Source organism: Coffea arabica, chromosome 2c (assembly GCF_036785885.1).
Source record: "Coffea arabica cultivar ET-39 chromosome 2c, Coffea Arabica ET-39 HiFi, whole genome shotgun sequence".
NCBI lineage: Eukaryota > Viridiplantae > Streptophyta > Magnoliopsida > Gentianales > Rubiaceae > Coffea > Coffea arabica.
This window is the reverse complement of record NC_092312.1, coordinates 14,798,281-14,825,891: the sequence shown is the minus strand read 5'-3', so window position 1 is coordinate 14,825,891 and position 27,611 is coordinate 14,798,281. Positions and strand designations below refer to the sequence as shown.

Sequence of the window (27,611 nt, the reverse complement as noted above, 5' to 3'; positions counted from 1 at the left end):
GAAATGACATTAATGTCCATACATATTATCTATATAGACTACCATGTCAATTGGGTCGAAATTTTAGCGCCTTAATAATAGAAACTCATGTGATATTAAAAAAAAAGAAAAAAAGAAGAAGAGATTAACGGATGAAACATCTTATTTGTCGAGGAAAGAATAGAGAAACAAGCTGAAAAATGATGCTGCCAACATATTACATATACCATAGATATTCATCAATATAACCAAAATAATATCATTGTGACTACGACTTTTAAAGCATTCCAAAAGAGGGAATATTATCCCATTTGATTGGCAACTAAATTAACAATAACAAGTTTCACACTAAATTGTGCAAAAGATGTTGTTTAAGAACAAATTTCAGCAACTCAAAAGTTGGCAACATCATTTTTTAGCTTCTTTCTCTATTCTTTCATCGACAAATAGGATGTTTCATCCGTTAATCTCTTCTTCTTTTTTTCTTTTTTTTTAATATCACATGAGTTTCTATTATTAAGGCGCTAAAATTTCCACCCAATTGACATGGTAGTCTATATAGATAATATGTATGGGCATTAATGTCATTTCACTGAATTTTTTTAATGGAGTTCTAAAATCTAACGTCATTAGGTGGTAAACTGTATATATTTTGAGTTTAGGGTGGTAAAGTGTCCAAGTTCAAGGGGGTAAAGGGTAATTAACACTTTATAATATGACATCGACTTCAATTATGCATCAAAAAACACAAAATGTTGTCGTCATTTCACACTTTTAATCTCTTTACTTTTGCATCACCAATCAGCTTGGTTATGCATGCAAATACAGTAAGTCCACTTGAATAAATAAGCCTGTTTATGGATATTCCTGATCATGCAAATTCATTCCTGCACATCCACTTTGATGGTAATAAGATTAAGACCATGTGAACAAGGCAATCATCTTTTTTTTTTTTTTTTTGAGAGATCAAATATTCCTGCATCCACACACATACCTTATGTTCTATTCCTCTCAAGTAGGTCCATTCCGGTAAAGCATCTCTGGATTATATATCCTGTTATCTTTAGACTTGACCAAGATTCTATAGTATGACATTGATGGCCATAACTAGACATCACTATGATTATCATTACTCATTAATCACTTCCCTTACGTCACCTTTGTTACGTAATTCGATATGTGGTGGCATGGTCCAGCCTAGGAATTTTTCGTCTATTGTGGTGGGTGATCATCCAAGTTCATGTACCATCCTCATTCTTAAAACTCTTGCTATATTTATTTATCTATTGTTTTGCTTTAAGAAAGCGACAAGATAGGTTAACTTGTAAAAGCGTGGAAGCTTAACTATTTTTCCAAATTGACTAATTAAGAATTCAGACCTTAATTTAGAGAACCAACGAACAATGCATTTCCATTCCTATTTAACCCTGTAAATTTGTCTAGCTAAGTCCCTTTCAGCTATAGCTTTTGGAATTAACCAGCATTATTAGCATCCTAAAGTAAAGCTACTTTAATTCCCTGATTAGCTTTCCTGTAACTAAAGCTGTCTCTCCAACATGAAAGGCAACTGTACCTGAGGTGCCCACAAATTATTGTTCAATTTAATAATTCATTCTCAGATTAGCTTTTCTATATTATGAATTCATGCAATGCAAGCAAGCAAGCATTCACATGCAAGACTTAGTGGAAATTACGCCAAGAACACTTTAGAGATAAGCTTCAAAGCAAGGTGCAAGTTCTTGAGAGGATTCCAAAAAAAAAAAAAAAAGAGATAGTGAAAAACATGCTCAAGGTTTTAGCTTATTTCTTGCTGTTTATGGCACTGAACGGTCAAACAAGTTTGGGACAAGTGATGAACGGTCAAACATGTAATGGTTGTCCTCCTGCAGCTGCTCCCTCCCCTCAGCCTCCGTTTTTGCCACCGCTTCCCGAAGAAGAGGGTACGTAAAAAGCATACATGCACCAAATTGCTTGTTTTCATGTATATTTGTACTTTTCAGAAATATTTTCGAGAAGCGAGGAGCGGGGAAGAGAGAAAAATCAGGAAAGAAAAATGGAGTCGATTGAATCCAAAGTTTAAACTTTTATTAATTGAAGAAAAATTTATAATGTAGAAATAACTAAGGGATCTCCTTAAAAAGGAATCACTAAAATAGTGGAACAAATAAAAATAGAAAGACCAATAGCCTTTTCGGTTGTTAATGTAAAAAACAAAAAGGGCATTCTTTGAAAAATAAGAACAACGAAAGGGAATTCTTTTTCCTGATTTTTTTTCTCATTGTTCTTCCTTTTAGATAAACTTTAGGAAACTATTATCTATCACTTTCTTTATCATATTTTTTATCTCTCTGAAACTAAAGTTGAATTTAGTTTCTTTTTGATGTGTGTGTCACATATACATGATTTGCATTCAAATTTTAACTCATGTTATATAGTATGATTTAAACCTATTAGCGTAAAAGACAAACTTATATAGTGATAGTGTATAAAAAGAAGTTATCCTAACACTGTAATATTTACCATGTAATTAAATAGTTATCCTGCTTCTCACGCACACATGCACCCAAAAATAAAAAATAAAAACCACCCGAGCAAGTGACGGTGTCTAACAGCCACAGGTGAAAATGTTTCTATATGCTTTGAAGGAATTGTCATTTGTTTCTGTTGTTAGTATGAAGGTACTGTCATTCGTTATATTGGAGACTTAAACTAGTGGTCTTGTTCTTTTGTGGATTCGGTTTATTTCTTGGCTTGGAGAATCAAATTAGTGAAGAATGGTTTTTGTTCCTTGTCTCGTGATAAGGGTTCGATTCCATTATTCATCTGTTCGAGAATGGCAATTATTAAGGTTGTTTGAGTAACTGAAAATTTCTTGTGGAGACGACAATGAAAAGACTGTTCTGAGATGTAATAAGTATTTCTTGTTTTACTATGAGAAGCATTTCTTGTAAGTTTAGCTGCATTGATTGGCATTGACACCTGAATTCTCTAAGATAATTGAGAATGAAGGGTATAGATTGATTGGCAACATTTCTTGATATCAGATTTGATGAAATTAAATTGACGTAATTTTTTTTATCAACCCATTGCTATCTTCTGAACTCTCTTAATTCACTTGAGAACTTTATATGTCCATGCTAGTGTCTTATATACAATTTCTTGTCAGTGGATGCTGTCAAGAGTCTGCTTCAACTTATGCGTCCATACTCGCCTTTGGGGCCTGCCTACTTCTTCAACTTGAGTTGTCATTATATAAAGTTTAGTTCTGCGCTTACATGCAATTGCACGTTGGAGGACAAAACTTGCAGAGTGGTTACGATGTACGTTTTCTCCAACTGCACATGTTTTAGTTTTTTTTTTCATGTAATTATTGGCATTTTGTTACTTTAAGTTAAACTAAAAGGTTAAATGACTTTTAAAATTTTATTCACTGCAAAAGACAACTGAGATGCCTTGAATGGATATGTAAGAACCGAGCTGCTGTATATAGCCTGAGAATGATGCACTCAAATAGGAGAACAGACTATTTCAATTAATATTGATATGCTATCATTGCTTTTAGACTCTTGGATTTTTGGGATTTCTTTATCAAGCGGATTTCGTTTGCATTATACCAACATTTTGGATTTCAGTTATCTCTCAGGTCAGGATTTAACAGGTTCTATACCTCCAGAAATTGGAAACCTATCTCATTTGGAATCACTGTAAGCAAGTGCAGAACATTTTTTCAGCTTCCTTTGTCATTTAATCATGTTGATTGAGGGCTATTACAGCCAAAGCGGAAATCTGTACTCGATGACTGATAATGATCACTATTTTCATTCTCTAGATGTAATGTTCAATGAATCTATATTTGCTAGTACTCATGTCCTTGATCTGTGTTATGTATCTATTTTTCAGCCATTAAGATTTCCACTATAGGGAAATCGTTAGTCTGAATATAGCATAACAATCATCTGTCTAATAACAACACTTTCTTTGAAAATTACCAGAATACAGTGAACTGTAAAACGATTCACATACCATAGCAATTGCGCTCTGGAGACTAGCTTAGTGGTGTCCTCCCTCCTATATAGTTTCAACTAAATTTCTCTGACAACTTTTCAAAAGCTTATGCACAAAAATACATGTGATATAGGTGTGTGCATAGTTTATTTATTTATTTATACATATCTTTCAATGCCTTTTCAAAAGTAACTTTCTAATCCAGGAGTAGTAATTTTTCCAGTAAGGGACGCAAACAGATGGAATCTAGGAGTCCTAGTGATATCCTGTTCACCTTAACATGTAAATCCTATCAAGGAGCACATGCTCTGACTTTTCTTGCCTTCGAATAAATTAGCAGAAAAGTGAAATTCCAATATCCAGGTTCCAAACGTATTTCTCCAAGTGCTTGTCTTGGTAGGACACAGGTGTTCTTCCTTTTGCAGCAATTGGATCTAAGTGGATTTTTCGGACCTCAGATTTGTTTGGATAGAGGAAAAATACAGATTCAGCAGAGCAGGAGGGAGGCGTAAAATTTTTGATATAACTGCCAATTAAGAATAGTTGGTGGTGTCAGCATCAAAGAGATCAGTTGCTCTTGTGAGCTGCGTAAGGGTAAATAACGACTTCTGTCTGGGCAGAGTAAAAGAAGGGTGTTGAGAGAAAGAAGGGTAATGTATCTTCTATGATTCTGGTAAAAGAAGGGTGGGGAAGGATTTGATCCAAACAAAATTCTTCTGAAGTTTGTGGATGGAGCCCGTAAAGTCATGTTCCGAGAGCGTAGCTTTTGAAACATTGGTTTTGACTATGAAACACCAAGTCTCTTTTTGTTCAATTGGCTTTAAAGTTACTTCACCGACTAGCAACTCTAGCTGTGGCTTGAACACTTCGTTGATAGAAAAAAATTTTCCTATTCATTTAAAATTCGGACTTTAAAGTACAATGGTTCACAGATTGTCTATTGTACCCGCCGGAAGTGTTATGGCTCCTTTGTGAACAATCATATACAGCATATTAACCATGCTAATTCCCAACTCTTTAAACATCAAATTTGGCATGTCTAGACATGTGCAGAACGCAATTCATCTAATTTTTCTTTCAGACTTTTCTTCTCTGGAAACCTAGCCTGAACTAAATTGAACCTAGCAAGCCCTTTCCTCTGCTGAATTTTAGTGGATGAATGTTGAGGATATGATGTGAGGGTAGGCATGTTGTGTGTTGAAAATTGGTGACATTTTTAGGGTTACATTTATTTTTTTGCACAATAATATAGATAGATGTAGCTGCCGTACAGTTGAGTAGGCTTCATCATCTTTCTCCAGCAGTCTTATTCCTTCTCTTCTTTTTTTTTTCTCTCATTTTTTATTTTCCCAAACTTTGTGGAGTTAAGCTTTAACTTGTAGGTTTGGCACTCAAATGCTCAAGCACGTATGGAACTTGGAAATCCTTTGTAAGAATCAACAAGAAAGCCTTTAACTGACAGATTTTTTAGTTCAGTTACACATTATGACATTGTCCCGTTATGATAAAATGTACTATAAAAACCTTGAGCAAAATACCGTGATGGTCATGTCATTACAGTATATGTTCAGCTTCAGGATTTTTCTATAAGAATCAACAGGAAAGCTTTTAACTTAAAGATTATGACATTGTCCCATTATGATAAAATCTACAGAAACTTGAGTAAAATACCATGATGGTCGAGTTTTGTTGATCTCTAGGTGTATAATATCTTTTTTTTTTTTTGTCTTTCTCTTATGTTTTAGTTTTTGTTATCTTCTGTTGTTCCTAAATCTGGGCTCTTCTTATTGTCATTCTTCTCATGTTATTTGTTTTATTGGAATGGATCTATTTATAGAAAGCAGCTTGATTGGAATTTGAGTGATGTATACAGAGTGATTTTGTCGAATGTTCCTACAGCAGTGAAATCCATTTGTGAGCAATCATATACATCATGTTAACAATGTTAATTCCCAACTCTTTGTGGAGTTAAGCTTTAACTTGCAGGTCAATATATGCTCTTGACACTCAAATGCTCAAGCCATGTATGGAACTTGGAATCCTTTATAAGAATCAACAAGAAAACCTTTAAATGATAGATTTTTAAGTTCAGTTACACATTATGGCATTGTCCCTTTATGATAAAATGTACTATAAAAACCTTGAGCAAAATACCATGATGGTCAAGTCATTACAGTATATGTTCAGCTTCAGGATTTTTCTATAAGAATCAACAGGAAAGCTTTTAACAATCAGACTTTTTAGTTCGGTTAAAGATTATGACATTGTCCCATTATGATAAAATCTACAGAAACTTGAGTAAAATACCATGATGGTCGAGTTTTGTTGATCTCTAGGTGTATAATATCTTTTTTTTTGTCTTTCTCTTATGTTTTAATTTTTGTTATCTTCTGTTGTTCCTAAATCTGGGCTCTTCTTATTGTCATTCTTCTCATGTTATTTGTTTTATTGGAATGGATCTATTTATAGAAAGCAGCTTGATTGGAATTTGAGTGATGTATACAGAGTGATTTTGTCGAATGTTCCTACAGCAGTGAAATCCATTTGTTATTTTGGCATTTGCAGAGACTTGAGTTCAAATAGTCTTAATGGGTCAATTCCCAACACTCTTGTGAAGTTGTCTCAGCTTTCGGTACTGTAAGTAACTATATGAACTTCATTTCTGTTAAAACTACTCTGTTTGGAATTCTTTGATCGTCAAAATTACAATCCCTATCATTTTCTGTGGCTAAAGCTGATATGAAGCAAGAGAACAGTTAGTTAATTTTAACTGACTCTTAATTCCCAAAAAGTTACGATACAACAAAAGTAATCTGTACAATGTTCCCTCACATTGCCACTGAAATGTTGGAAAATTCTAATGGGCTGTTTTGGTGGACAGCAACTTATGTGATAACAAGTTGGGAGGAGCGCTGCCGAAGTTCCTTCCTGAACTGAAGTCATTACGAAGCTTGTAAGTCTGCAGATCACTGTGTACTGTATATTGTTATCTGATCATGTGACTTGTTGGTAAGATTTTGTAGTTTTGCATAAAGAAAGAAGGAAAAGCGTCAATGATGATGGAAATAAGTAACACTTGGCATGATTATTCTTTTAATGGGAAAATAGCAAAAAATTGCATACTCGTTCCTGTATTAATCCTTTTTTTAATTTCTATTAGTTTTCAAGAAGGTGCAGACAAGCTAAGGGGCATACCTCTTAATCAAGTAGATGATAATTAACTTCTGGTAGCTAATAATGAGGAGAATGCATTTTGAATAATAATAATAATAATAATATACAACAACTCTCTTCAATCAAGCTGATAAGTTAATAGACTAAATGGAATGTCAACATCGATTTGTTTACTATCAAATGTTAAGACTAGTGAAGAGTTTACTATCAAGATTTGTTTCCAAATGTAACTATTTTTGGTTAACAACAATATAAATTAGAATAAGCACCACCTAGTGATGCTACTTAGCATATCCAAGTATCAAAAAAAAAAAAATTTTTTTGGCCATTTGTTTCGTTTGGGAATGTTTAGCATATATTGATTGTAAATTTGTGCATCTTAATATATTATTGTAATTTCTGGCGCATTCACAGATATTTGTGCAATAATTTGTTTAATGAATCAATTCCACGGGAAATCGGAGGTTGTCCAAAGCTTGAATACCTGTAAGTATCTTGTTCTTTGTTTGAAATCTGGGTCACTTGGGCAATTGGACTGATTCTGGGTGCTGATCTAGATTGGCTTCCATCTATTTTTTCCCACAAGTGTTTAAGAATAGATCAGTCTACTTAATTTGGCGCAGTTAAGGTATGGAATGGATATGGATCTAGCTGACTGATTTTTGGGTCCGGGATCTGATTAATACGAAAAAAAAGGTGCATAAATAAACAATGTATGCATGATCATTATAATTGATTAAGAACTTGCACATTTCTTTACAAAAAAAAATTTCCTAGGACCCAAACAAGTGTCGGAATTTGTGTTCTTGCTTCACCTGTCATCTAATTTGTGCAATTTTTATATTGAAATTCTTTTTATTTTCCATGCAGGTCTTTATCTAATAATTCTTTGTCGGGGAAATTGCCAGATGAGTTGGGGCATGTTTCAACACTTCGAGGACTGTAAGGCATCCGTTTAGATTTTCTTGTTGTCATATATATATGCTTTATTTTGTTGGTTTATTCTGAGTGTCTTATGGAGTTGTAGGTTTTTGGCTGAAAATCAATTTTGGGGTCGGCTTCCTGAATCACTGGGAAGCCTAGCTCATCTTGAAAGGATGTACGTAAGATCCTAAATGATTTTATTTTACTAATTACACTATTTACTCTAGCATGCGGATGAAAAGTAACTGATTGAAGGAAGTGAAACTCAACGAGAACAGTTAGATTTTGATTAACATACTGTTGCTACTCTTCAAGAAAGAGAAAAATTAATCTCTCAGCTTAGCAGGAAAAGCTACAAGCAGTTAATAAATGGACTTGATAAACCTAATTTACTACAAAATAGACTTTGATTAATAGCTTTTCTAGGTATAATTGTGTTCTGTCTACCTTTGTTTTTGTTTTTGTTTTTTTCTATTTCTTGTAGTTAGGAAAACCAGATGCACCAGTTCATATTAGGTTTAATATCCCCTCAATTTCTTGCACTCTTGAAATTTCATCCCTTATTTACCGTAAAGAATGAGAATTTACCGTAAAGTTCAAGAGTAAAGTATCAAAATGGAAAATTAAACAAAAAAACCCTGGAAACTAAGGCTCCAACTTTTGCCTTGGCATCATCAATGGTGCTTAATTCCATTTTTTAATTTTATTTTTGGAAATTGTATTTACAACTGCTAGCTGCTCAAGACATTTTTCTTTCTTCCGAGTAAGAGGCATTCATAAGTTGAAGTGAAAGCATCTTAAACAATAAATAGAGCTCTTAACTTTGAGCTTGGACAAGTAGAAAACATCGAAAGGGGGAAGAGGACGGAAATATATATCTGAAAAGCATAATGGCAAATAGGTTTCTTGAGAAACGAAATGTAAATCCCAAAGTGTTAAGAAACCATGGAGATTATGAGTTTTTCAAGGTCAGTAACGGGAGAAGAATAGAATCCTATGAGGAAAAGCTGTACCTTTTAGTAACATAATAGTAAATTGTGGATTACAATTAGAAAAAGTTTTTTGACAAGTAAGCAATTTTGCTGCTGCTTTTAGGCTAAAAAAATAACTTGTTTGTTGAATGATACCACAAAAACCGAGTCTTGCCAGTTCAAGGGGTGCATGAAATGTGTGGTGTTATCTTTAAAATTAGGGCAAATTTCACTTTACCCCCCTGTGATTTAGCATTTTTCACATAACCCCCCTATGGTTTCAAAATCTATACATAACCCCCTTATGGTTTGGATTAAAGTGTCAAAGTAACGGAAATAGTCACTCATAACGGCGTCACCTAAAATGTCAAAAATACCCTTATGTAAGGTTGAAATTTATGTATTAACCAAGGGGGGTTATGTATATATTTTGAAAATCATAAGGGGGTTATATAGTAAAATATTAAACCATAAGGGGGTTATATGGTAAAATATAAAAATTATAGGGGGTTAATGTGTCATGTATTTATAAGGGTAATTTCGACATTTTTAGAAATTCCGTTATGAGTGACTATTTCCGTTATTTTGACACTTTAATCTAAACCATGAGGGGGTTATGTATAGTTTTTGAAACTATAGGGGGGTTATGTAAAAAAAAGGTAAACCACAGGGGGGTAAAATGTAATTTACCCTTAAAATTATATTCACAAATTATTTTCACCTATGATCTCCAGGCAGTAAACTGTCTACTAGGATTTTCAGATATCCATGAAGTGCATAATGGTGCCCTTCAAACACACTTCATCATCTACCATAGCGCACAATAGTTGGGATGAACTTGAATTACAATGACTAAGTTTCATTTTCATCTTTTTTGCATTTTTCTTGCTAGCTAATGTAGGAAAGCAACCCTTCTGCTTGTGGCTTTATGGTTTGATTAAATGTACCCTTTTGTGACACATTGGCCAAAAAAGGGCAATGTCATCCATACTGAGGGCAATGAGTATTAAAATGTTTTACAAATCAGCATTTTTTATTCAGAATCATAGACCATCATAGACCACAATAGATGTATGCCCAATGAGTATTAAAAGGTTATACAAATCAACCCTTCTGGTGATTTGTATGATTTAAGAGTGATAATGGAAATAGGAGTACTTCCATCATTATGTATTATGTATCTGATATGATAATCTCATGAGGTAGTTAATGCTTGAGATTGCTGAAGGCATGTCAGGATTTGGGACTTTGTTTAGGAGAAACTATTTTTTCTAGAATGTCAAATTAGATGTATGCCCAAATAATTATGAAAACAAGTAATATCTATTTTTAGCTTATCTTATGTTAACTCGTTCACAAGAAACCAGACTATTGAATTTAGACAGTTTACTGCACTAAGGTCTCTTAATATGTATATGTACCTTGCACACCTCAGATTGGAATTTCAGAAAGAATAAAAATGAATAGGGTATATATGTGAGAGAGAGTGGAACGTCTGTTGATTTTTATTACTTTGGAAAACATCAACCAAGCCATTTCATTGTTTTGCCTTAGAGTCCAGGCCACCGGAGTTAACATGGAATCTTGGGGATACAGTACACATGAAAATAGTCTAGATAAAACATATTCTCAGAGATGAAATATGACAGCCTGAAGATCCTATATTAGAAATGTGGACGCCGAAGAAAAGTCAACTACAACTTAAGATCTTGAATTTACTTCTTTTTGTTTGGATATTAAATGACACATAATTTCAGGTATGTGATGAACAATCTTTTTGATGATCAGTTGCCTCAAAGCTTTCAGAAGTTGACAAAGTTGAAGACTTTGTAAGTGAAATTCCATGGCATATGATAGTCCCATCTTTCACTTAATAAAGCACACTTCAGTACAAGAGGCTCACCTTGGCCATTGTCTCTCTCTGTAGCAATATTCGAGGAAATGCTTTCAACAAGAGCATCCCCGGATACATTTTCGAGTGGGACAAACTTGAAAAATTGTAAGCTTAAGTGAACTGCATGGACTAAATTTTTTGGCCTACAATTGAGTTATTTATTTATTGTAATTCAAAATTGACTTTTTTTTTTTGGACAGGGTACTGATGGGAAACAATTTTGAAGGGCATTTACCAAATAAAATCTTAGGATTGCCAAATCTGACTTACCTGTAAGTATTTAGACCCATTAAACGTACTCATTCTTGATACCTTTAACTGGACACTGTAAGAAGACTACGATGTTTGTTTTCTAAATTTATTTATGTATAGGTCCATAAACAACTTACCTGGAGGAAAGACAGGTGTTTTGTTTCCCGATATTTACAATATGGTGTCTCTGTCATTCTTGTAAGTTTGAAATGTCAATTAGTATTGGTTTATGTAATTCATTTCTTACAGATTTTCATTCATTTGTTCAGGACATTGAGGAATTGTTCACTCACTGGTCCAATTCCTGATTATATCTGGTGGTTCACAAACCTGCTTTACCTGTAAGAGATGTTCCAGTATGCTATCCGTTGGTCCTTTAATCTTGCTTTCTGTTTTCATGTCCGATGCTATGTGAGTATGCATGTGTGCGCATATGATGCCATGCTTGCACAGGCAGGTGTCTGCGTGTAGATGGCTTTTTTTTCAAAAAAAAAATTTATTATTATTTTTTGGCATCCTAAGATGCAGGGAATTCTGCAGGTTTTAGAAGTCTAGTTTGCTCCCCTTATATACATATGCCCTACTGTCTTACTTAGTTTATTTTTATAATTCGCCTTTGGAAACTGACTTTAAATGGAAAACTTCTTACATGCTATAAGCTTTCAAAAAAATCTTTATGTGAAAAGTGTTTGAATTGGATTGAATTGCTGACATGATGAACTGACTAGTCACAAGAAATACTGTTGATCATGGACCATATTTTTTTTCCCTTCAATTCGTTTTGAATTTTTTATGTTTGACAAAGAAAAGTGGTGCTAGGATTAAAATTTAAAGGCTACACTCAAGTTTTGCTTAATTTTATCATCAAATACTACTTTCTAATCTGCCTTTTGTTTTCCAGTAAGCCCTTCTGTAGGTGTGCTGGTTTTGATAAAAGATATTTATATTCCCATATTGGATTTTATCATGATAGGGACTTGAGTTTCAATAATTTGATGGGGATAATTCCACCAGACTTGAGCCAGTTCCAGCTGCAGTTCATGTAAGAGATTTCTTGTCATCTTTCCTTCCCCACCTCGATCCTTCCTATGTCCATCTTTCTATTAATAGAGGCGCAACTATAATTTTATATTTTTTTTCCATACCTTTAACTCATTTTGTTCTACTTCTTATAGTTCTTTGTTCATTTCCATGGATAATCCATTGGATGCAATGGACACAACTTTAGTTACATTGTCTACCCGTCTACCTACTCGGATGTTCCATTTACTCCCCACATTTTAATCTTTTTACTGAATTTGCAGCATGGTGCATGACTGTTTGTAAAGCCAAGAGCTCATCTATAGGAGGTGGAATACAGTAATTGACTCTGTTTGCCCTTTAGCTGCACTGTAGCATGACCTGCTAGAATCTTCTATTTGTCTATGGGCTTGAAAGAAAAGCTACGTACCTAGTGCAGAACTACATACAAGAAACGGAAGCATACAAGAATTTGTTTTTGCTAATGATACTACACTTTTAGTCATGCTTTTCTTATTGTTTCTGCTAATCTGACTTAAGACACGACCTTCGAACTTCCTCCTCTAAAGTCTTGTGTTGAAAATTTGAAAAACATTGCCATCTGGATATTCTTGATTTCCCTGATCAACTGATTCTACTAAATCACCGGATCAGATGGGTTGCTTTTCATGTGACAAGATCCTATCCAAGATGAATATTCCCTTACATGACTGTTTGTGACTGCTTTTTCTCAATTACTTAGTAACAGCAATAAATTCTTATGAAATGGCAGTCCGATATTGTAGTTTTATGTGTTTGAGAGTTGTTTATAATGTATTCCACGTTGATTACTATTTACCTTTCTGATTTGGAGAATATTAAGATAGGTTCACCTAAAATTCCTGGGGCTAATTCTCTTACTTCTAGTTAGTGTACAGTATCTTCTCTCCCTATTGAATTGCTGGCCAGACAAAATATGAAGATAGCTATAGCCCACAATTCCTGAGGTGGATTTTTCTATATGTTCCGTCATATTCTTGTCTTCGATGGTCCTTGATTGGTTGTGACGTACGTTCAGGACTGTTTGATAGTTTAGTCAGTGCAAGGATAATTACCCACCATTATTTTTGTTGTATGGAGAGTTTCGAACCCAATAAAAAACAGATTGAAGCTTGCTTTTCTTTTCTTTTAAATTATTAAGTAGATTGAAGCTCCTTACTGCTGGGATCTTCCTACTTTTCTTTGTAGCTTTAGGAATGAGTTGTAAAAGTCGAAGATTCTACAGAATTTGAATATGACTTCTTAATTAATCTCAAGCATATGCTTATGCATGGGAATATAGCTAGGAATGATCACGTTCACTGAGATTATAGCCGAAGGCAAAAAAAGAAAAAGAAAAAATACTTGAGTTGGGATGCGGATTACACACTCAATATTCTTCACTGGCTCTTAATGCCAAATTAATACAATAGCATGTGGAGTTAATAGATTATCCAGGTGGTGTGAGGACTTGTTTGAAGGCCAACTCATCCATGTGTCACCTGAAAATATCTTTCAGTTCGTATGTTAATTGTCTTTTCTTATGTTAATTGTCATTTGGTCCCAAATTGGGTTGGTTGTTCATTAGAGACAAACATTGAATGCCAGGCATCGTGTCTTTCTTGCTTTGCACTTGCCTTGGCACATAGGTAACTGTACTTCTTGTTTTTGTATATCTAGACATAAGTTGACTATGCATTCATTGAATTTCAGACTTGTTTTGAATGATAGCTTGTACTACTTATCACCTTACTCCTCTTATTCAGGAGTTCAGGTTTCCTTGGCTTTCATAGTAAGTTTTGAGAACTTTTTGGCATTTGGCTGTGTTTTGCAGCTTTCTTAGAAGTAACAACCTCAGTGGGACAGTACCTGGATGGCTGACGAGTTTGAGTTACTCTGGCTCATATGTGTAAGTGTTCATTTAATGAATTCAGATTTTTCACCTCATTAAACATTAAGAGGATGGCATTCATTTGAGGGAGGTGTTATACAAACCGAAATTTCTTTTAAGTTCAAATGTCTTCATTAGGGTTGTTTTGACATTAGCAACTTACGTGAAGAAGATTAATGCTGGCTGTCTTTTTGGTTGACCTGTTTACAAATTAGACTGGACATCTTTTTTGCCTTGTTTCTTCCTTTGTTAATCTTTTTTTTTTTATTATCTTTGATTGCTTGCAAACATTAGAATGCCTTAATGAAGCTAAACTTAAAAAAAAAAAAAAAAAATTCATGGTAGATTTACATATTGATTTTGAATTGCTTTCCTGAGTGCCGTATTCAGGAACCTAGAATTTTTACACTACTTATTTTCGAATGGATAAATGTGTTTAGAAGCACAATACTGTTTAAGAATATATAATGCTTCGTCTCGGTCTCGACGAGTCTTCGAACCATGGTAGTAACTCTACTTCTTTTATTTGGCTGTTGCACCCTCTGTAAAGGATTTTTGAGACTCTAGAAAATGAATCCAGTTTAATCTTTTAGTATCTCTCGATTGCTCTAAAACCCTCGATTGGTACATGTGAATGTTCAGGATGGAAGTCTAGTACACGAGAATGTTCAAAATGGAAAGGTTTTCTACTAAGAGCACCTTCCACCCAGGATGGTTAGAAAAAGAATTTTTTTTAATTCCAATATCTGGTGCACAAGTAAAAATGGAATGTAGGTTTCGTTTTTCAATATTACGTATTATCAATATTTAGATACCATAATGAAATAAAATCTATACAAATTTGACCTAATTGCCCTGGATTATTGTATAAGACATAACATGTTTTATTTGGCCTGATGATTTTTCTAATTACGTTTGTAAACTAGTGAGGAGAGCTCCTGATTAGTTGCTGCATTTCCTCTGATGATTCCTTCTGTTCAATGTTCCTTTTTCCCATCGCCCCAACTCCCTTTAGTTTTCTCGCACTGACTCTTGACTAATTGTTGCATTTTCTCTGGTGATTCCTTCCGTGCAATGCTCCTAGGCTCCGTTTATTGTAGTAGAACAATTAGGAAAGGGCAATTCCAAGACAGATGCGAGGGAAAATTCACATGGACAGGAGATGGTGCACTCGTACCAGTTGCTTGATAGCATGTGATATTTTTCTTGAATTTGGATTTGTTGGCAGGGAGATTCGTCTATTTATAAGGGGAAACTTTGTCAAAATTTTCTTAAAATAAATAAAATACTTATGTTTGTGTCTAAAAAAAATTTGAAAGAAAAAAAAAGTCGGATAACAAACAAGTCATGCAGTAGATGCTTTCTATGATGATAGGACAAATCCCATTGTCCTTGTATTGAAGTATAGGCTGAAACAAACAGGAATGAGGCATCTTAACTAGACAGGTCTGGTTTGTGATATGTCGTTGATTTCATGGCTTATGCATATATGGAAATGCACTCATTGTTTATTTATTTATTTATCTTTTTTTTTTAAAGATCAGCTCACATTTTGTTAAGGTTTCTTACAGAAGCCCTTACCTATAGTAGATGGAATGCTGATTGTTCGATGTTTAATCCACCACATAGTCAAATAGTGTAAATATATATTTCGGTTGGAGAATTGCATGATCGGAATCACAGTACCTTTTCCAGAAAAATGAGCATAAATTTATGATTTATTATAAGATGCAACAGTTTCAGCAATAAAGAGATCACCAAGTTGTTCATGACTGCATAACTCATGTTATACTATTGCTTATTCCTTTTCCACAAAATTCACTGATTTACGTACTGGTCTTCAAATTTGATTTTGTTTCAACAATGTATATTCCTTACAATTAAAATGAATGTTCGTTGCTTTCAGTTTCCATATATAATTGCCCAATTTATACTTAGTTGAAACAGTTTCATTCGACATTTTGCAGGGATGTTTCTGAAAATTCTTTTACAAATGTGACCTTGACTGACGGCAATATATCTCCAAATCTGTGAGGAAAACTAACTTGTAGCATTTTGATTTACTACAAATCTGTACATGCAAGTGTAGTTATTCAGTGTAAACATGCATTCAGACGTATACCTACCTATATTTCTTTTATTTGTTTATGGTTATGCTGTTCTGTGCCTTTCACTAATGACATATGCTGATTTTGCTCATGATTTATTTCTTCCAGGAACTTGTTCGAATGCTGCTCTCAAGTAAGTAATGTTTAAATTCTAGCATGCTTGTTTTTCTGCTGAAGCAAGTCTTAGGAAGCAACCTTATTTCTTTCAGTATAGGGATACGAGATCGAAATGGCAACATGCTGGCTACTACTGTGCCAATGACACACAAATTTGTAAGTTATTTTATTGTACTAGAAAACTAGATTGGCACTTTCTGTACTTCCTGTTGTTTCCCGTGACTGATTTTTCCTAGCTACATGGTCATTTGTCTCCAAAACCATCACATGGTAGTGATTTGTTGAGAATTCATTTTATGACAATGGATTCAAGGAAAATGAGAATGCTAACGAGAAATCTATCTTCCCATGTTGGCATAATCTTCTTGTTCTCTTGGTCAGATTCTTTGAAACGATGATATTAACTGTTATGCGTATTACAGATGATCATTTGTACATTAATTGTGGGGGAAAGGCAACATCAGTAGATGGACGTGATTATGAAGCTGATACGCAATCATATGGTGGATCAACTTTCTTTCTGAGTGCAAATAAGACTTGGGCTTATAGTAGTATGGGAACGTTCCTGGAAGCATCTGAAGATAAATACATTCTAGATAAAACATATATATCCAACAGTGATGCATCTTTGTACTCAAATGCGCGCATAGCTCCAATATCGTTGAAATATTATGGATTTTGTTTGAAAAATGACAACTACACGGTTAAACTTGACTTTGCTGAAATAGGATGGGATACCAATACATCTTCTACAATCAGGAAGAGGGTTTTTGATGTGGAAGTTCAGGTAAATTGCTAATTTGATCTAGATAAAGAACTATGTACGCAGAAATCAGAGATGTTGACTGGATCAATTATCACTACAGGGCGGCCAGCATTACCTGAGAGATTTTGATATACAAAAAGAGGCAGGATACGTCAATAGGGTGTTTACCAAGAAGTTCAATGTATCTGTAAATGACTCAAGACTGGAGATTCATTTATATTGGACAGGGAAAGGTTCAACTTACACCCCAACAACATACTATGGTCCCTCAATATCAGCTATTACCGTGAAACCTGGTATAGTTCTTGTTCATTGACTAACCAGTAAGTCTTGTTAGATATAGCATATATACTTTCTGTTATCAGATTGTTGCAACAGTCCCCAAACTGTTGTTTTTTATGTTAATGATGTGTTTTGGTCTCAAATAGCAGCCAATGGTTGTTCTACTTGTTACTCACTGGAAATTTGATGGGAAACTAAGGGCCATTATGGTATAATATTCGAATCTCAGTGACCAAATTACTACTTCATAAGAAATAATATTAGGGATAAAATGAGATCTTTTGATTTAATCAAGGAGTATCCCCTCAATTTTTCCTAGCTGTTCTGGTAATTCACTGATTCATGAATCAGCTCCTACAAAAAAGTATAGCAATTTTTTTTTCCACATGAGTGTATACACCTAGAACTTATGGTTGCACACTATTTTGTGTTCAAATTAACTCTTTCCTATATTTTTGTATCTTTTCTAGCAATAGATACAACATAACAGATACATTTCTTCTTTCTGATGCAAGATGTAACGTTTCTAACAAACTGCATTGTTGTTTTGGTGGTAGCTTGGGAATTGGAACCAGAACCAGAACCAGAACCAGAACCAGTTCCAAGGAAGAAAATTTCTTCCTCTGTTATTGCCGGGATAGTTGGATCTGCGGTGGTTTTAATCTTAGCTCTATCCTGGGCGTTAGTCAGGATTCGTCATAGAAAGCTCAAGGATGGAGGTATATTCGAGCCACTCAGTTTAATGCATTGATATCCACAATGGTTTCGCTCGCTTCAAAAATTTTTCTTCCTTGTTATTACTGATATGTTGTTTTATTTATGAAAGGCTTGGAGCTATTTCCCGGGGGGGTCTTCGACTTCAACAAATTAAAGGCTGCCACCAATAGTTTTGATCCTGATAACAAGATAGATGTAGCTGGGAATGTCTACAAGGTATGTTTTATGTATACACTTCTTATTACTAAACTCACTTGCACATTTGAATTCTGTTAACTTTATCATTGATAGATTACTTGTATTATATAGGTAATCCTGCCCTCACGGCTTATGCTGAAAAGCGATTTTCGTTTTAAATTGCAACTTTAGAACTTTTTTTAGCCTGCTCAGTTTCACTAATATCAGCATTGTTCTTGTTCTAAATGATCGATATTAAGAACTTGACTGAATCAGGGTGAACTCGATGGGATTCAAATAGCAGTCAAACAGCTATCAGCGAAATCAGAAGAAGGGGCCCATGAATTTATAACCGCAATTGGTACAATTTCTGCACTAAAACATCCAAATCTTGCAACGCTAATGGGATCCTGTGCCGAGCAAAACCTACTTGTCTACAAGTACATGGAAAATGTCTCCCTTCAACATGCATTATTTGGTAAAACAGGAGACTTTTTGTCTGGCAATTCCTTTAGAATATGAAGCCAAATAAATTGCATTATGTGATTTTGTTAAATGAGTTTATTGCAGGTCCAGCAGAAGTCAAATCAGAACTAAATTGGGAAACAAGGTATAAGATTTGCCTTGGGGTGGCAAGAGGTTTGGCTTGTCTTCATGAGTCCAAACAACAAGTAATACACTGCAATATCAAACCTACAAACATACTTCTTGACAAGGATTTTACCGTGAAGATATCCGACTTCGGATACTCCCAATTTCATGATTCTCAGCGTGTTGATGCCCGGCCCAATAAAGACAAAACTGCTCTTGGTAGATTGCCAAAACCAAAAATAACGTAATGAATCACATTTCTTTCAATTTAGTTTATCTTGTTGTAGACATTTTATTTTCTCATCACAGAGCTTTGCTTGCAGGGGACATATGGCACCTGAGCAGATACAAGGCATCCCCTTAACACCTAAAGCAGATGTTTATAGCTTTGGAATCATCGCACTTGAAATTGTTAGCGGACAGGAAATTATCACATTGAGGTCCAAGGGTTCAAATGACTACCTTCTGAATACGGTGAGATAACAGAAATGTAACACAAGAGAGGAAGAGAAGAATTTATTTTTTTTTTGGGGGTAGATTGTTAAAACAGGCTGTTCTTTACAAGTGCAGGCTTCTAAACTCGAGAAGGAGGGGAATCTTCTAGCTTTAGTTGATCAAGATCTGAAATCAAAACATAAACCCAAGGAAGCACTTACAATGCTATGTTTAGCAATGCAATGTGTGAACCAAAGCTTCGATCTCAGGCCTACCATGTCATATGTGGTTAATGTTCTTGAAGGCAATGAGAAATTTGATATCAGCTCTGCCTCAAAACCTCGGTCTACTCATTCTGGGAGTACTTCTCATGGGGAAACTTCAAATCCAACTATTTCTCCATCTACCAGCAATGAAATTGACGATTCTCAACGTCACTGATTAATGTTTTGGGATCAGAAACCATTGAGATGGAATATGGTATTGTTCTTTCACTATTTTGTGGATGCTTACAGATGCCCCTTTCTGTGTATGAATATGTATTCTGCAAAAACATATTTTTGGTTTATGTATGGTGTATCAACAGCTATTTCAAATTTCAATGAGTTCCAAATTTCAAGAAAACATATTACTCCCTCCATTCCACTTTGATAGTCCTGTTTCTTTTTTCACACAGTTTAAGAAAAAGTAGTTAACTTTGTTGGAAAAGTAAATTTAGATTGCTATTTTCCTAAAATATCCTCATATTAAATAGAGTACAACTTTATGGGAACTTGAATTGATGATAAAAAAAGAATCAACTCTCATTAAATGGGGTAGGTTTATAGTAACAACAATTTACATTGAATAAGGGTATTTTAGGAAAATTAAAATACAACTACATTCTTCAATTGGAAAGTGGACTACAATTTGGGATAGACGAAAAAGGAAAACAGGACTATCAAAGTGGGACGGAGGGAGTATCTTTTTCCATGACATGCTTGCTTTGGAAAGTGCAATTGCAAAATATAATGGATTTGATTACATTGTAGTCAATAAGATGGAAAAAGGAGAACAGTCAAACTTTTGCATGGTATGAAATCAAATGTAGTATTTTGGTTAAAAAAAAAAATGCATGATGTGAATCTGATTTTTAGATGCATAGGAACTAGGGAAGGTACGATTGTTAACAGCACGATGATGTGTTCTTGGTTCGTTTTACAGGCTTAACATATAATTACACCATATTGTTGCATTTCTGAGTACATGAAACATTTTGATCATGTAAATTAACTCTTGAAAAATAGAACAAGAATAATACGTTGTTATACACCAAATCCGAAATGAGCAGATACAACCGGACCAGCTTTCAATTGCACCTGTGCAAGTCCACAGTTGACAATGGCAGAAGTTTCCAATCATTTAAAAATGCTTTTTGTTTTATGACAGTGTCTGACCAACAGACCCAAACGGCAAGTTTATTTAGTGATGATTTGTAGATGAGCAATACCCAATTGTGAGTCGCAATCCTACTTTCAATGGATCACTTTTGCTCAGAATTTGCTTGCAGTCAAATGCATTCTAATCTAGGGGGCGCATTAAATAATTGGGACATATCATATAACTAAAAACAAATTACAGCTTGACTGCAAATTCCTGACTTTGGCTTTTTCACTTATTAATCTGGCTGTATAATTTTAGGCGTAGTTGTTGCGTCGACTAATACTTTAAATGGAGATTGATCAGAGAGATGTTTTATCAACTAGAAAGAAAATGGGATTACTCAAATTTCAGTATCCAGTCGCATGCCATAATAAGTCTTCTGTTAAACCAATTCAAGTTCTCACGGTCAACAAATTTTTGCAGTATTTACTTGGATTCATCAGGTCCTCTATTACAGCAGAATCTGTGTCACTATTGCTTGTTTCAGACGTATTTTTGATTTTATTGAACCATGATTCAGATTTCCTCTCTATACAGCAAAGTGACACATGCAAAAATATTTTTGGTCTTTGTAAACAAGTGATTCTTGTAAAAATATTCGCGGGTCAGATTCGAAAATGTGGACTTTTCATGCCCCCCCTCCTCATTTGGGATCTAATGCCAACCAAATTATCGGCTCCACACGGAGAATTGAAGTGTGTATTTGTATTACATCATGTTCGTAGAAGAATGAGCAATTTAGATATCTCTCTCTGTTAAAGTACTTTTATTCCTTTTTTGGTATATTTAATAATAAAAACTTATTGCCACTAGAATAAGCTTAAAATCATTAAAAATTATAGTTAACGGCACATTTCATGGTTGTAATTTTCATGCTTCAAATCCGGGACATAACACCGTCGTACCCTGTGTCAAACCTACAAGATACAAGGCACAAAGCTAAACTAATATTTTCAAATCTATTAAAACATCAACATTGTCTACTAGGAATCGCTCCTCCAGTTTATAATCAAAGATCCCCTTCTTATTTGCAACCATCCGAGCAAGGGTGTTCAAACTACAAGAAGAACTTAAGTTTTTGCCTTGTTTATGTTAATATGCCTCAATAACCTTTGTTTCAGCCAATCTTCCCATTTACACCAATAACCTTCAGCCACAACTCCCGATACTCTAAACCGAAAACTTTTTCTTTCTTTCTCCATCATACCAGCCAAGCGAGAGAGAGAGAGAGAGAGTTCAGAGCAAAAGGAATCCCATTTCCTACTGTTAGGTCCGGGCCAGGAAATAGACAAACTCAAGTTAGCACAAATTAGGCGGTATAGCCGACCATATAATAGATAGGCGGTAGATACCAGCCATATAATAATTAGGCGGTAAAACTGACCATATAAAGACGGATAACAAAGCAAATAAAAGACACAAAAGATTTACGTGGTTCGGTCAAATTGACCTACGTCCACGGGTGAGGGAGGAGCAATATTTCTACTATGAAGAAGAAATACAAAAGCCGTAGGAAAGTGGTTCCTAGGCCAATAGGCACTTACAAAAGAGTTTAGAAAATATTCCTAAACTCAAAACAAGAGAGCCTAAAATATTTGACTAAATGGGCTAAATGACTCAAGAAACTAATAGCCCATATAATTCTCTTGAGTGGTGCAATTAACTTCAACATATGAGACCTATATTTATAGGCGCAAAATGGAAAGCATCCTTAGCTTTCCTCCGATGTGGGACGAACCACAATTCTTTGGTCAGCAATTGCGGTTTCAACAAATCTCCACCTTGGTGAGTCCCCAACATCGATAATAGTAAAACTGCTCCACCTTCTCCACATAAGGCCTAATGGGCCGAAATCATGAACAATGAACACCAACCAAATGCAAGCACTGCTTGAACTTGTAAACTGGAAGAGGTTTCGTAAATATGTCAGCTGGATTGTCCTTGGTATTAATTTTCTGAATAAGGACCTTTCCTTCAGCAATGATATCCCGAATGAAATGATATTTCACATCAATATGTTTCGTCCTCTCGTGATACATCTGATCTTTAGTCAAGTGTATGGCACTTTGACTATCACAGTGAATATCAATAACACTTTGATATAGACTTAACTCGCTAAATAAACTCTTCAACCACAAGGCTTCTTTGATTGCCTCGGTCACAGCCATATATTCTGCTTCTGTAGTAGACAAAGCTACGACAGGTTGTAGAGTAGCTTTCCAACTAACAGCACAACCGCCAATGCAAAATACATAGCTTGAAAGTGATCTTCTCCTGTCAAGATCTCCAACGTAGTCTGAGTCTACAAAACCAACCAAAGTATTATTATTTCTTCCAAACTCCAAACATGCATTTGAAGTATCTCGCAAGTATCTGAGAATCCACTTCACAGCCTGCCAATGTGCTTTACCAGGGCAAGACATATATCTACTAACAACACTGACTGCTTGTGAAATATCCGGACGAGTACAAACCATTGCATACATAATACTGCCGACTGCACTGGAATAAGGAACCCGTGTCATATATTCTTCCTCTTCATCTGATTGTGGTGATTGAGCAGCAGATAGCCGAAAATGGCTAGCAAGAGGAGTAGATACTAGTTTAGCATCTTTCATGCCAAAACGCTCCAAGACTTTCTCAAGGTAATTTTTCTGGGTCAAGAACAACTTTCCTACTCCTCGATCTCGCTTGATACCCATGTCAAGAATTTTCTTAGATGCTCCCAAATCTTTCATTTCAAATTCACTATTTAACTGCAGTTTCAAGGTGTGAATTTCTGACAAATTCTTGGCAGCAATGAGCATGTCATCAACATAAAGCAGCAAATAAATGAAAGAACCATCATTTAACTTCCGGAAGTAAACACAACTATCATACATTCTCTTCAAATAACCATGACCCAACATAAAGGAATCAAACCTTTTATACCATTGTTTTGGAGACTGTTTCAATCCATATAAGGATTTCTTCAACAAACAAACATGGTCTTCCTTACCTTCAATTTCAAAACCCTGGGGTTGTCTCATATAAATTTGTTCTTCAAGTTCGCCATGCAAGAAAGCTGTCTTAACATCAAGCTGCTCTAACTCCAAATCATACATGGCAATTAAAGCAAGCAAAACACGAATAGAGTTATGTTTAACAACAGGTGAAAATATATCATTAAAATCAACACCTTGTACCTGACTATAACCCTTTGCAACCAATCGTGCTTTATACCTTGCATCTTCAACCCCTGGAATACCTTCCTTTTTCTTGAAAACCCACTTGCAACCAACAATTTTCTTAGCTGGCGGCGGCTTTACAAGAACCCAAGTTTCATTCTGTTGAAGAGATTCAATTTCTTCATTCATCGCAATCAACCACTTTGCAGAATCATCACAAGAAACTACTTCTGAATAGGTGGAAGGTTCACCAACTGCATCAGTTTCTTCTGCAACAGATAAAGCATATGCAACTAAATTTGCATATCTTTGTGGTGGTCGAATGTCTCTCCTTGCTCTATCTCTGGCTATGGAATACTCCTCTTCTTCTGAACTATCTTCAACAGTAGATTCAGGTGTATCTACTGGCATTTGATGAATAGAAGATTTGGTCTGAGAAGGACCAGAACTGCCAATATCAAACTCCACCTGCTTCTGTGTACTATCAGTAGTACAAGAACTAGAAGACTCCTTCTTGGAAGATAACATAGACAATTCATCAAAAGTAGCATCTCTACTAATTACAAATTTTGGAGATTTGGGATCAGGATACCATAATCTGTATCCTTTCACCCCAGAAGCATACCCAAGAAAAATGCACTTTTTAGCCCTAGGCTCCAATTTTCCATCATTCACGTGCATGTATGCTGGACACCCAAAAACTTTTAAATTGGAGTAATCAGCAGGAGTACCTGACCAAACTTCCTCAGGAGTTTTGAAAACAAGAGATGCAGAAGGAGAACGGTTGACAATATAACAGGCCATATTGATCGCCTCTGCCCAAAAGTCATTTGTCAACCCTGCATTTGAGATCATACATCTTGCTCTCTCCAAAAGCGTTCTGTTCATACGTTCAGCCACACCATTTTGTTGAGGCGTCATTCTGACGGTGTGATGCCGAACAATTCCTTCATTTTTACAAAATTCATTAAATTCACCTCCACAAAATTCCATGCCATTATCTGTTCTCAACCGCTTAAAATGTTTTCCTGCTTGTTTCTCAATCAAAACTTTCCATTGCTTGAAAGTTAAGAAAACATCAATTTTATGCTTAAGAAAATAGACCCAAACTTTCCTTGAATAATCATCAATGAAAGTCAGCATGTACCTGGCACCACCTTTAGAAGGAGCACGAGAAGGACCCCATAGATCTGAATGAATGTAATCAAGAGTACCTTTTGTCTTGTGAATTGCTGGTGAACTGAAACTGACTCTTTTCTGCTTCCCAAAAATACAATGTTCACAGAATTCCAATGGACCGGTACTTTGTCCACACAGAAGTCCTCTTTTGCTTAGTATGCCCAAGCCTTTTTCGCTCATATGCCCCAAACGCATACGCCATAATTTGGTGATGTCTGTATCTGACAAAGATGATGTTGAAACAGCAGCAGCACCTGTCACAGTAGATCCCTGCAAAATATACAAAGTACCAGATCTGTGTGTCTTCATGACAACAAGAGCTCCTCGAGTAATTTTGAGAACTCCATTTCCACCTGAATACCTGCACCCGATAGACTCAAAAGTGCCCAAAGAGATGAGATTTTTCTTCAAATCTGGAACATGTCTAACATTTGTGAGCGTCCTCACAATACCATCGTACATTTTAATCTGGATTGTACCTTTGCCAACAACTTTACAAACAGCGTTGTTGCCCATTAAGACAACTCCACCTTCAGTTGGTTCATATGTTGAAAACCAGTCCCTATTGGGACACATATGATATGAACAACCCGAATCTAAAATCCACTCATTGTTAGACCTAAAATTATTTTCCGTTGCACAGAAAATAGTTCCATCATTCTCATCAGCTGCTATACTAGCTTCAGCGGATTCAGTATTTCTCTCAACAAATTTCCCCTTTTGCTTTTCTTTATTTTTTAATTTAAAGCCATCAGAGATAACATGGCCCTTCTTTTTACAATAATTGCACACCACATTTTTATGTCTGGACTTGGATCTACTTCTATTTTCTGTGTTTCTCTTTTCAGATCTACCCCGAACAAACAAGCCATCGGCTTGACTCCCACTAGTTTCCCCAGTAATATCCCTATCTATCTGCTCTTTAAATTTTAATGCAGATTTAATTTCCCGATACGAAATTGTTTCCTTTCCATATATCATAGTATCACGGAAATACTTAAAGGATTGGGGAAGGGAACACAAAAGTAATAGGACTTGATCTTCATCATCAATTTTCGAATCTATATTCTCCAAATCCATAATAATGGAATCAAATTTATCCAGATGGGAGAGTATAGATGTACCTTCAGACATCCGAAGCATATACAAACTCTGCTTCAGATATTGCCGATTCTCGACTGTCTTCTTCATATACAAGGCCTTTAATTTATCCCACATAGCCTTGGCCGAAGTCTCCGTTGCTACCTCACGCAATACCTCATCGGAGAGATTTAAGATTATACTGGATCTGGCCTTCTTATCCATATCGGCGAAATCCGCATCCTTTACATCTTCTGGCTTTTTCTCAATTCCTTGAATTGCCAAATCAACTCCGTCTTGAACAAGAATGACCTCAATCTTGAGCTGCCACATGCCGAAATTGACATTCCTGTCGAATTTCTCGACAACCGTCTTTGTTATCGTCATTGTTGCCACAAAATCTGTAACTTGAAGCTTGTCTCAAAAAAACTGGCCAAACAAATATGCAAGTCTCGTGAGCGGGTCCCACAAGGTGAGTGGGCCCCACGAGATAAGCGGGCCTCACAAAGATAAACGGGCTCACAAGATGAGCGGGTCCCACGGATGAACGGACCCCACAAGGTGAGCGGGCCCCACGGATGAACGGACCCCACAGGATGAGTGGGCACCACAGGATGAACGGGTCTACCAGATGAACCTGTCTTTGCAAAATATAACAACCGGCTCTGATACCAGTTTGTTAGATCCGGGCCAGGAAATAGACAAACTCAAGTTAGCACAAATTAGGCGGTATAACCGACCATATAATAGATAGGCGGTAGATACCAGCCATATAATAATTAGGCGGTAAAACCGACCATATAAAGACGGATAACAAAGCAAATAAAAGACACAAAAGATTTACGTGGTTCGGTCAAATTGACCTACGTCCACGGGTGAGGGAGGAGCAATATTTCTACTATGAAGAAGAAATACAAAAGCCGTAGGAAAGTGGTTCCTAGGCCAATAGGCACTTACAAAAGAGTTTAGAAAATATTCCTAAACTCAAAACAAGAAAGCCTAAAATATTTGACTAAATAGGCTAAATGACTCAAGAAACTAATAGCCCATATAACTCTCTTGAGTGGTACAATTAACTTCAACATATGAGGCCTATATTTATAGGCGCAAAATGGAAAGCATCCTTAGCTTTCCTCCGATGTGGGACGAACCACAATTCTTTGGTCAGCAATTGCGACTTCAACAAATCTCCACCTTGGTGAGTCCCCAACATCGATAATAGTAAAACTGCTCCACCTTCTCCACATAAGGCCTAATGGGCCGAAATCATGAACAATGGCGGAGCCTTTCAAGAACTCCTTGGTTGGTCGCTTTCCAATGGGATGCCCTTTTATGGAGGTTATCCGTAAATTTGTGGTCTTATTAGGTTTGAAGGGTGATTGCCCAGTAGGCTTATTGGATGATAAACATGTACTCCTACGACCTTCTTTGGAGGAAGATTT

The 27,611-nt window shown here is 35.6% G+C and overlaps 2 protein-coding genes across 4 annotated transcripts; one reads left to right on the top strand and one right to left on the bottom strand.

Moving 5' to 3' along the window:
• The first annotated feature begins 1,664 nt into the window (after positions 1–1,664).
• Positions 1,665–19,945, top strand: LOC113726231 (probable LRR receptor-like serine/threonine-protein kinase At1g53430). 3 transcript variants are annotated; one of them, XR_011839030.1, is made up of 26 exons: positions 1,665–1,919; positions 3,146–3,299; positions 3,612–3,683; positions 6,550–6,621; positions 6,866–6,937; positions 7,573–7,644; positions 8,029–8,100; positions 8,186–8,257; positions 10,811–10,882; positions 10,981–11,052; positions 11,148–11,219; positions 11,320–11,397; positions 11,469–11,540; positions 12,173–12,241; positions 14,072–14,146; positions 16,096–16,158; positions 16,345–16,369; positions 16,446–16,509; positions 16,776–17,140; positions 17,220–17,415; positions 17,959–18,120; positions 18,228–18,334; positions 18,572–18,773; positions 18,866–19,105; positions 19,210–19,360; positions 19,457–19,636. XR_011839030.1 is itself a non-coding variant. In XM_027249832.2 (26 exons), exons 1-26 carry the CDS (start codon positions 1,763–1,765, stop codon positions 19,760–19,762), a joined length of 3,159 nt encoding a protein of 1,052 aa, XP_027105633.1. In that variant the 5' UTR covers positions 1,665–1,762; the 3' UTR covers positions 19,763–19,945. The 3 variants fall into 3 exon arrangements, 2 of the variants coding, with proteins under 2 accessions (XP_027105633.1, XP_071930608.1); XM_027249832.2 differs by having other exon boundaries at positions 18,866–19,130; positions 19,457–19,945; XM_072074507.1 differs by lacking the exon at positions 11,320–11,397 and having other exon boundaries at positions 18,866–19,130; positions 19,457–19,945.
• Positions 19,946–22,596: 2,651 nt separating this feature from the next.
• On the bottom strand, positions 22,597–26,556 carry LOC140035512 (uncharacterized). Its single transcript, XM_072076769.1, has 6 exons — positions 26,214–26,556; positions 25,058–25,685; positions 24,285–24,508; positions 23,154–23,474; positions 22,972–23,045; positions 22,597–22,782 (listed from the first exon to the last, which is right to left on the bottom strand). Exons 1-6 carry the CDS (start codon positions 26,554–26,556, stop codon positions 22,597–22,599), a joined length of 1,776 nt encoding a protein of 591 aa, XP_071932870.1.
• Positions 26,557–27,611: the final 1,055 nt, after the last annotated feature.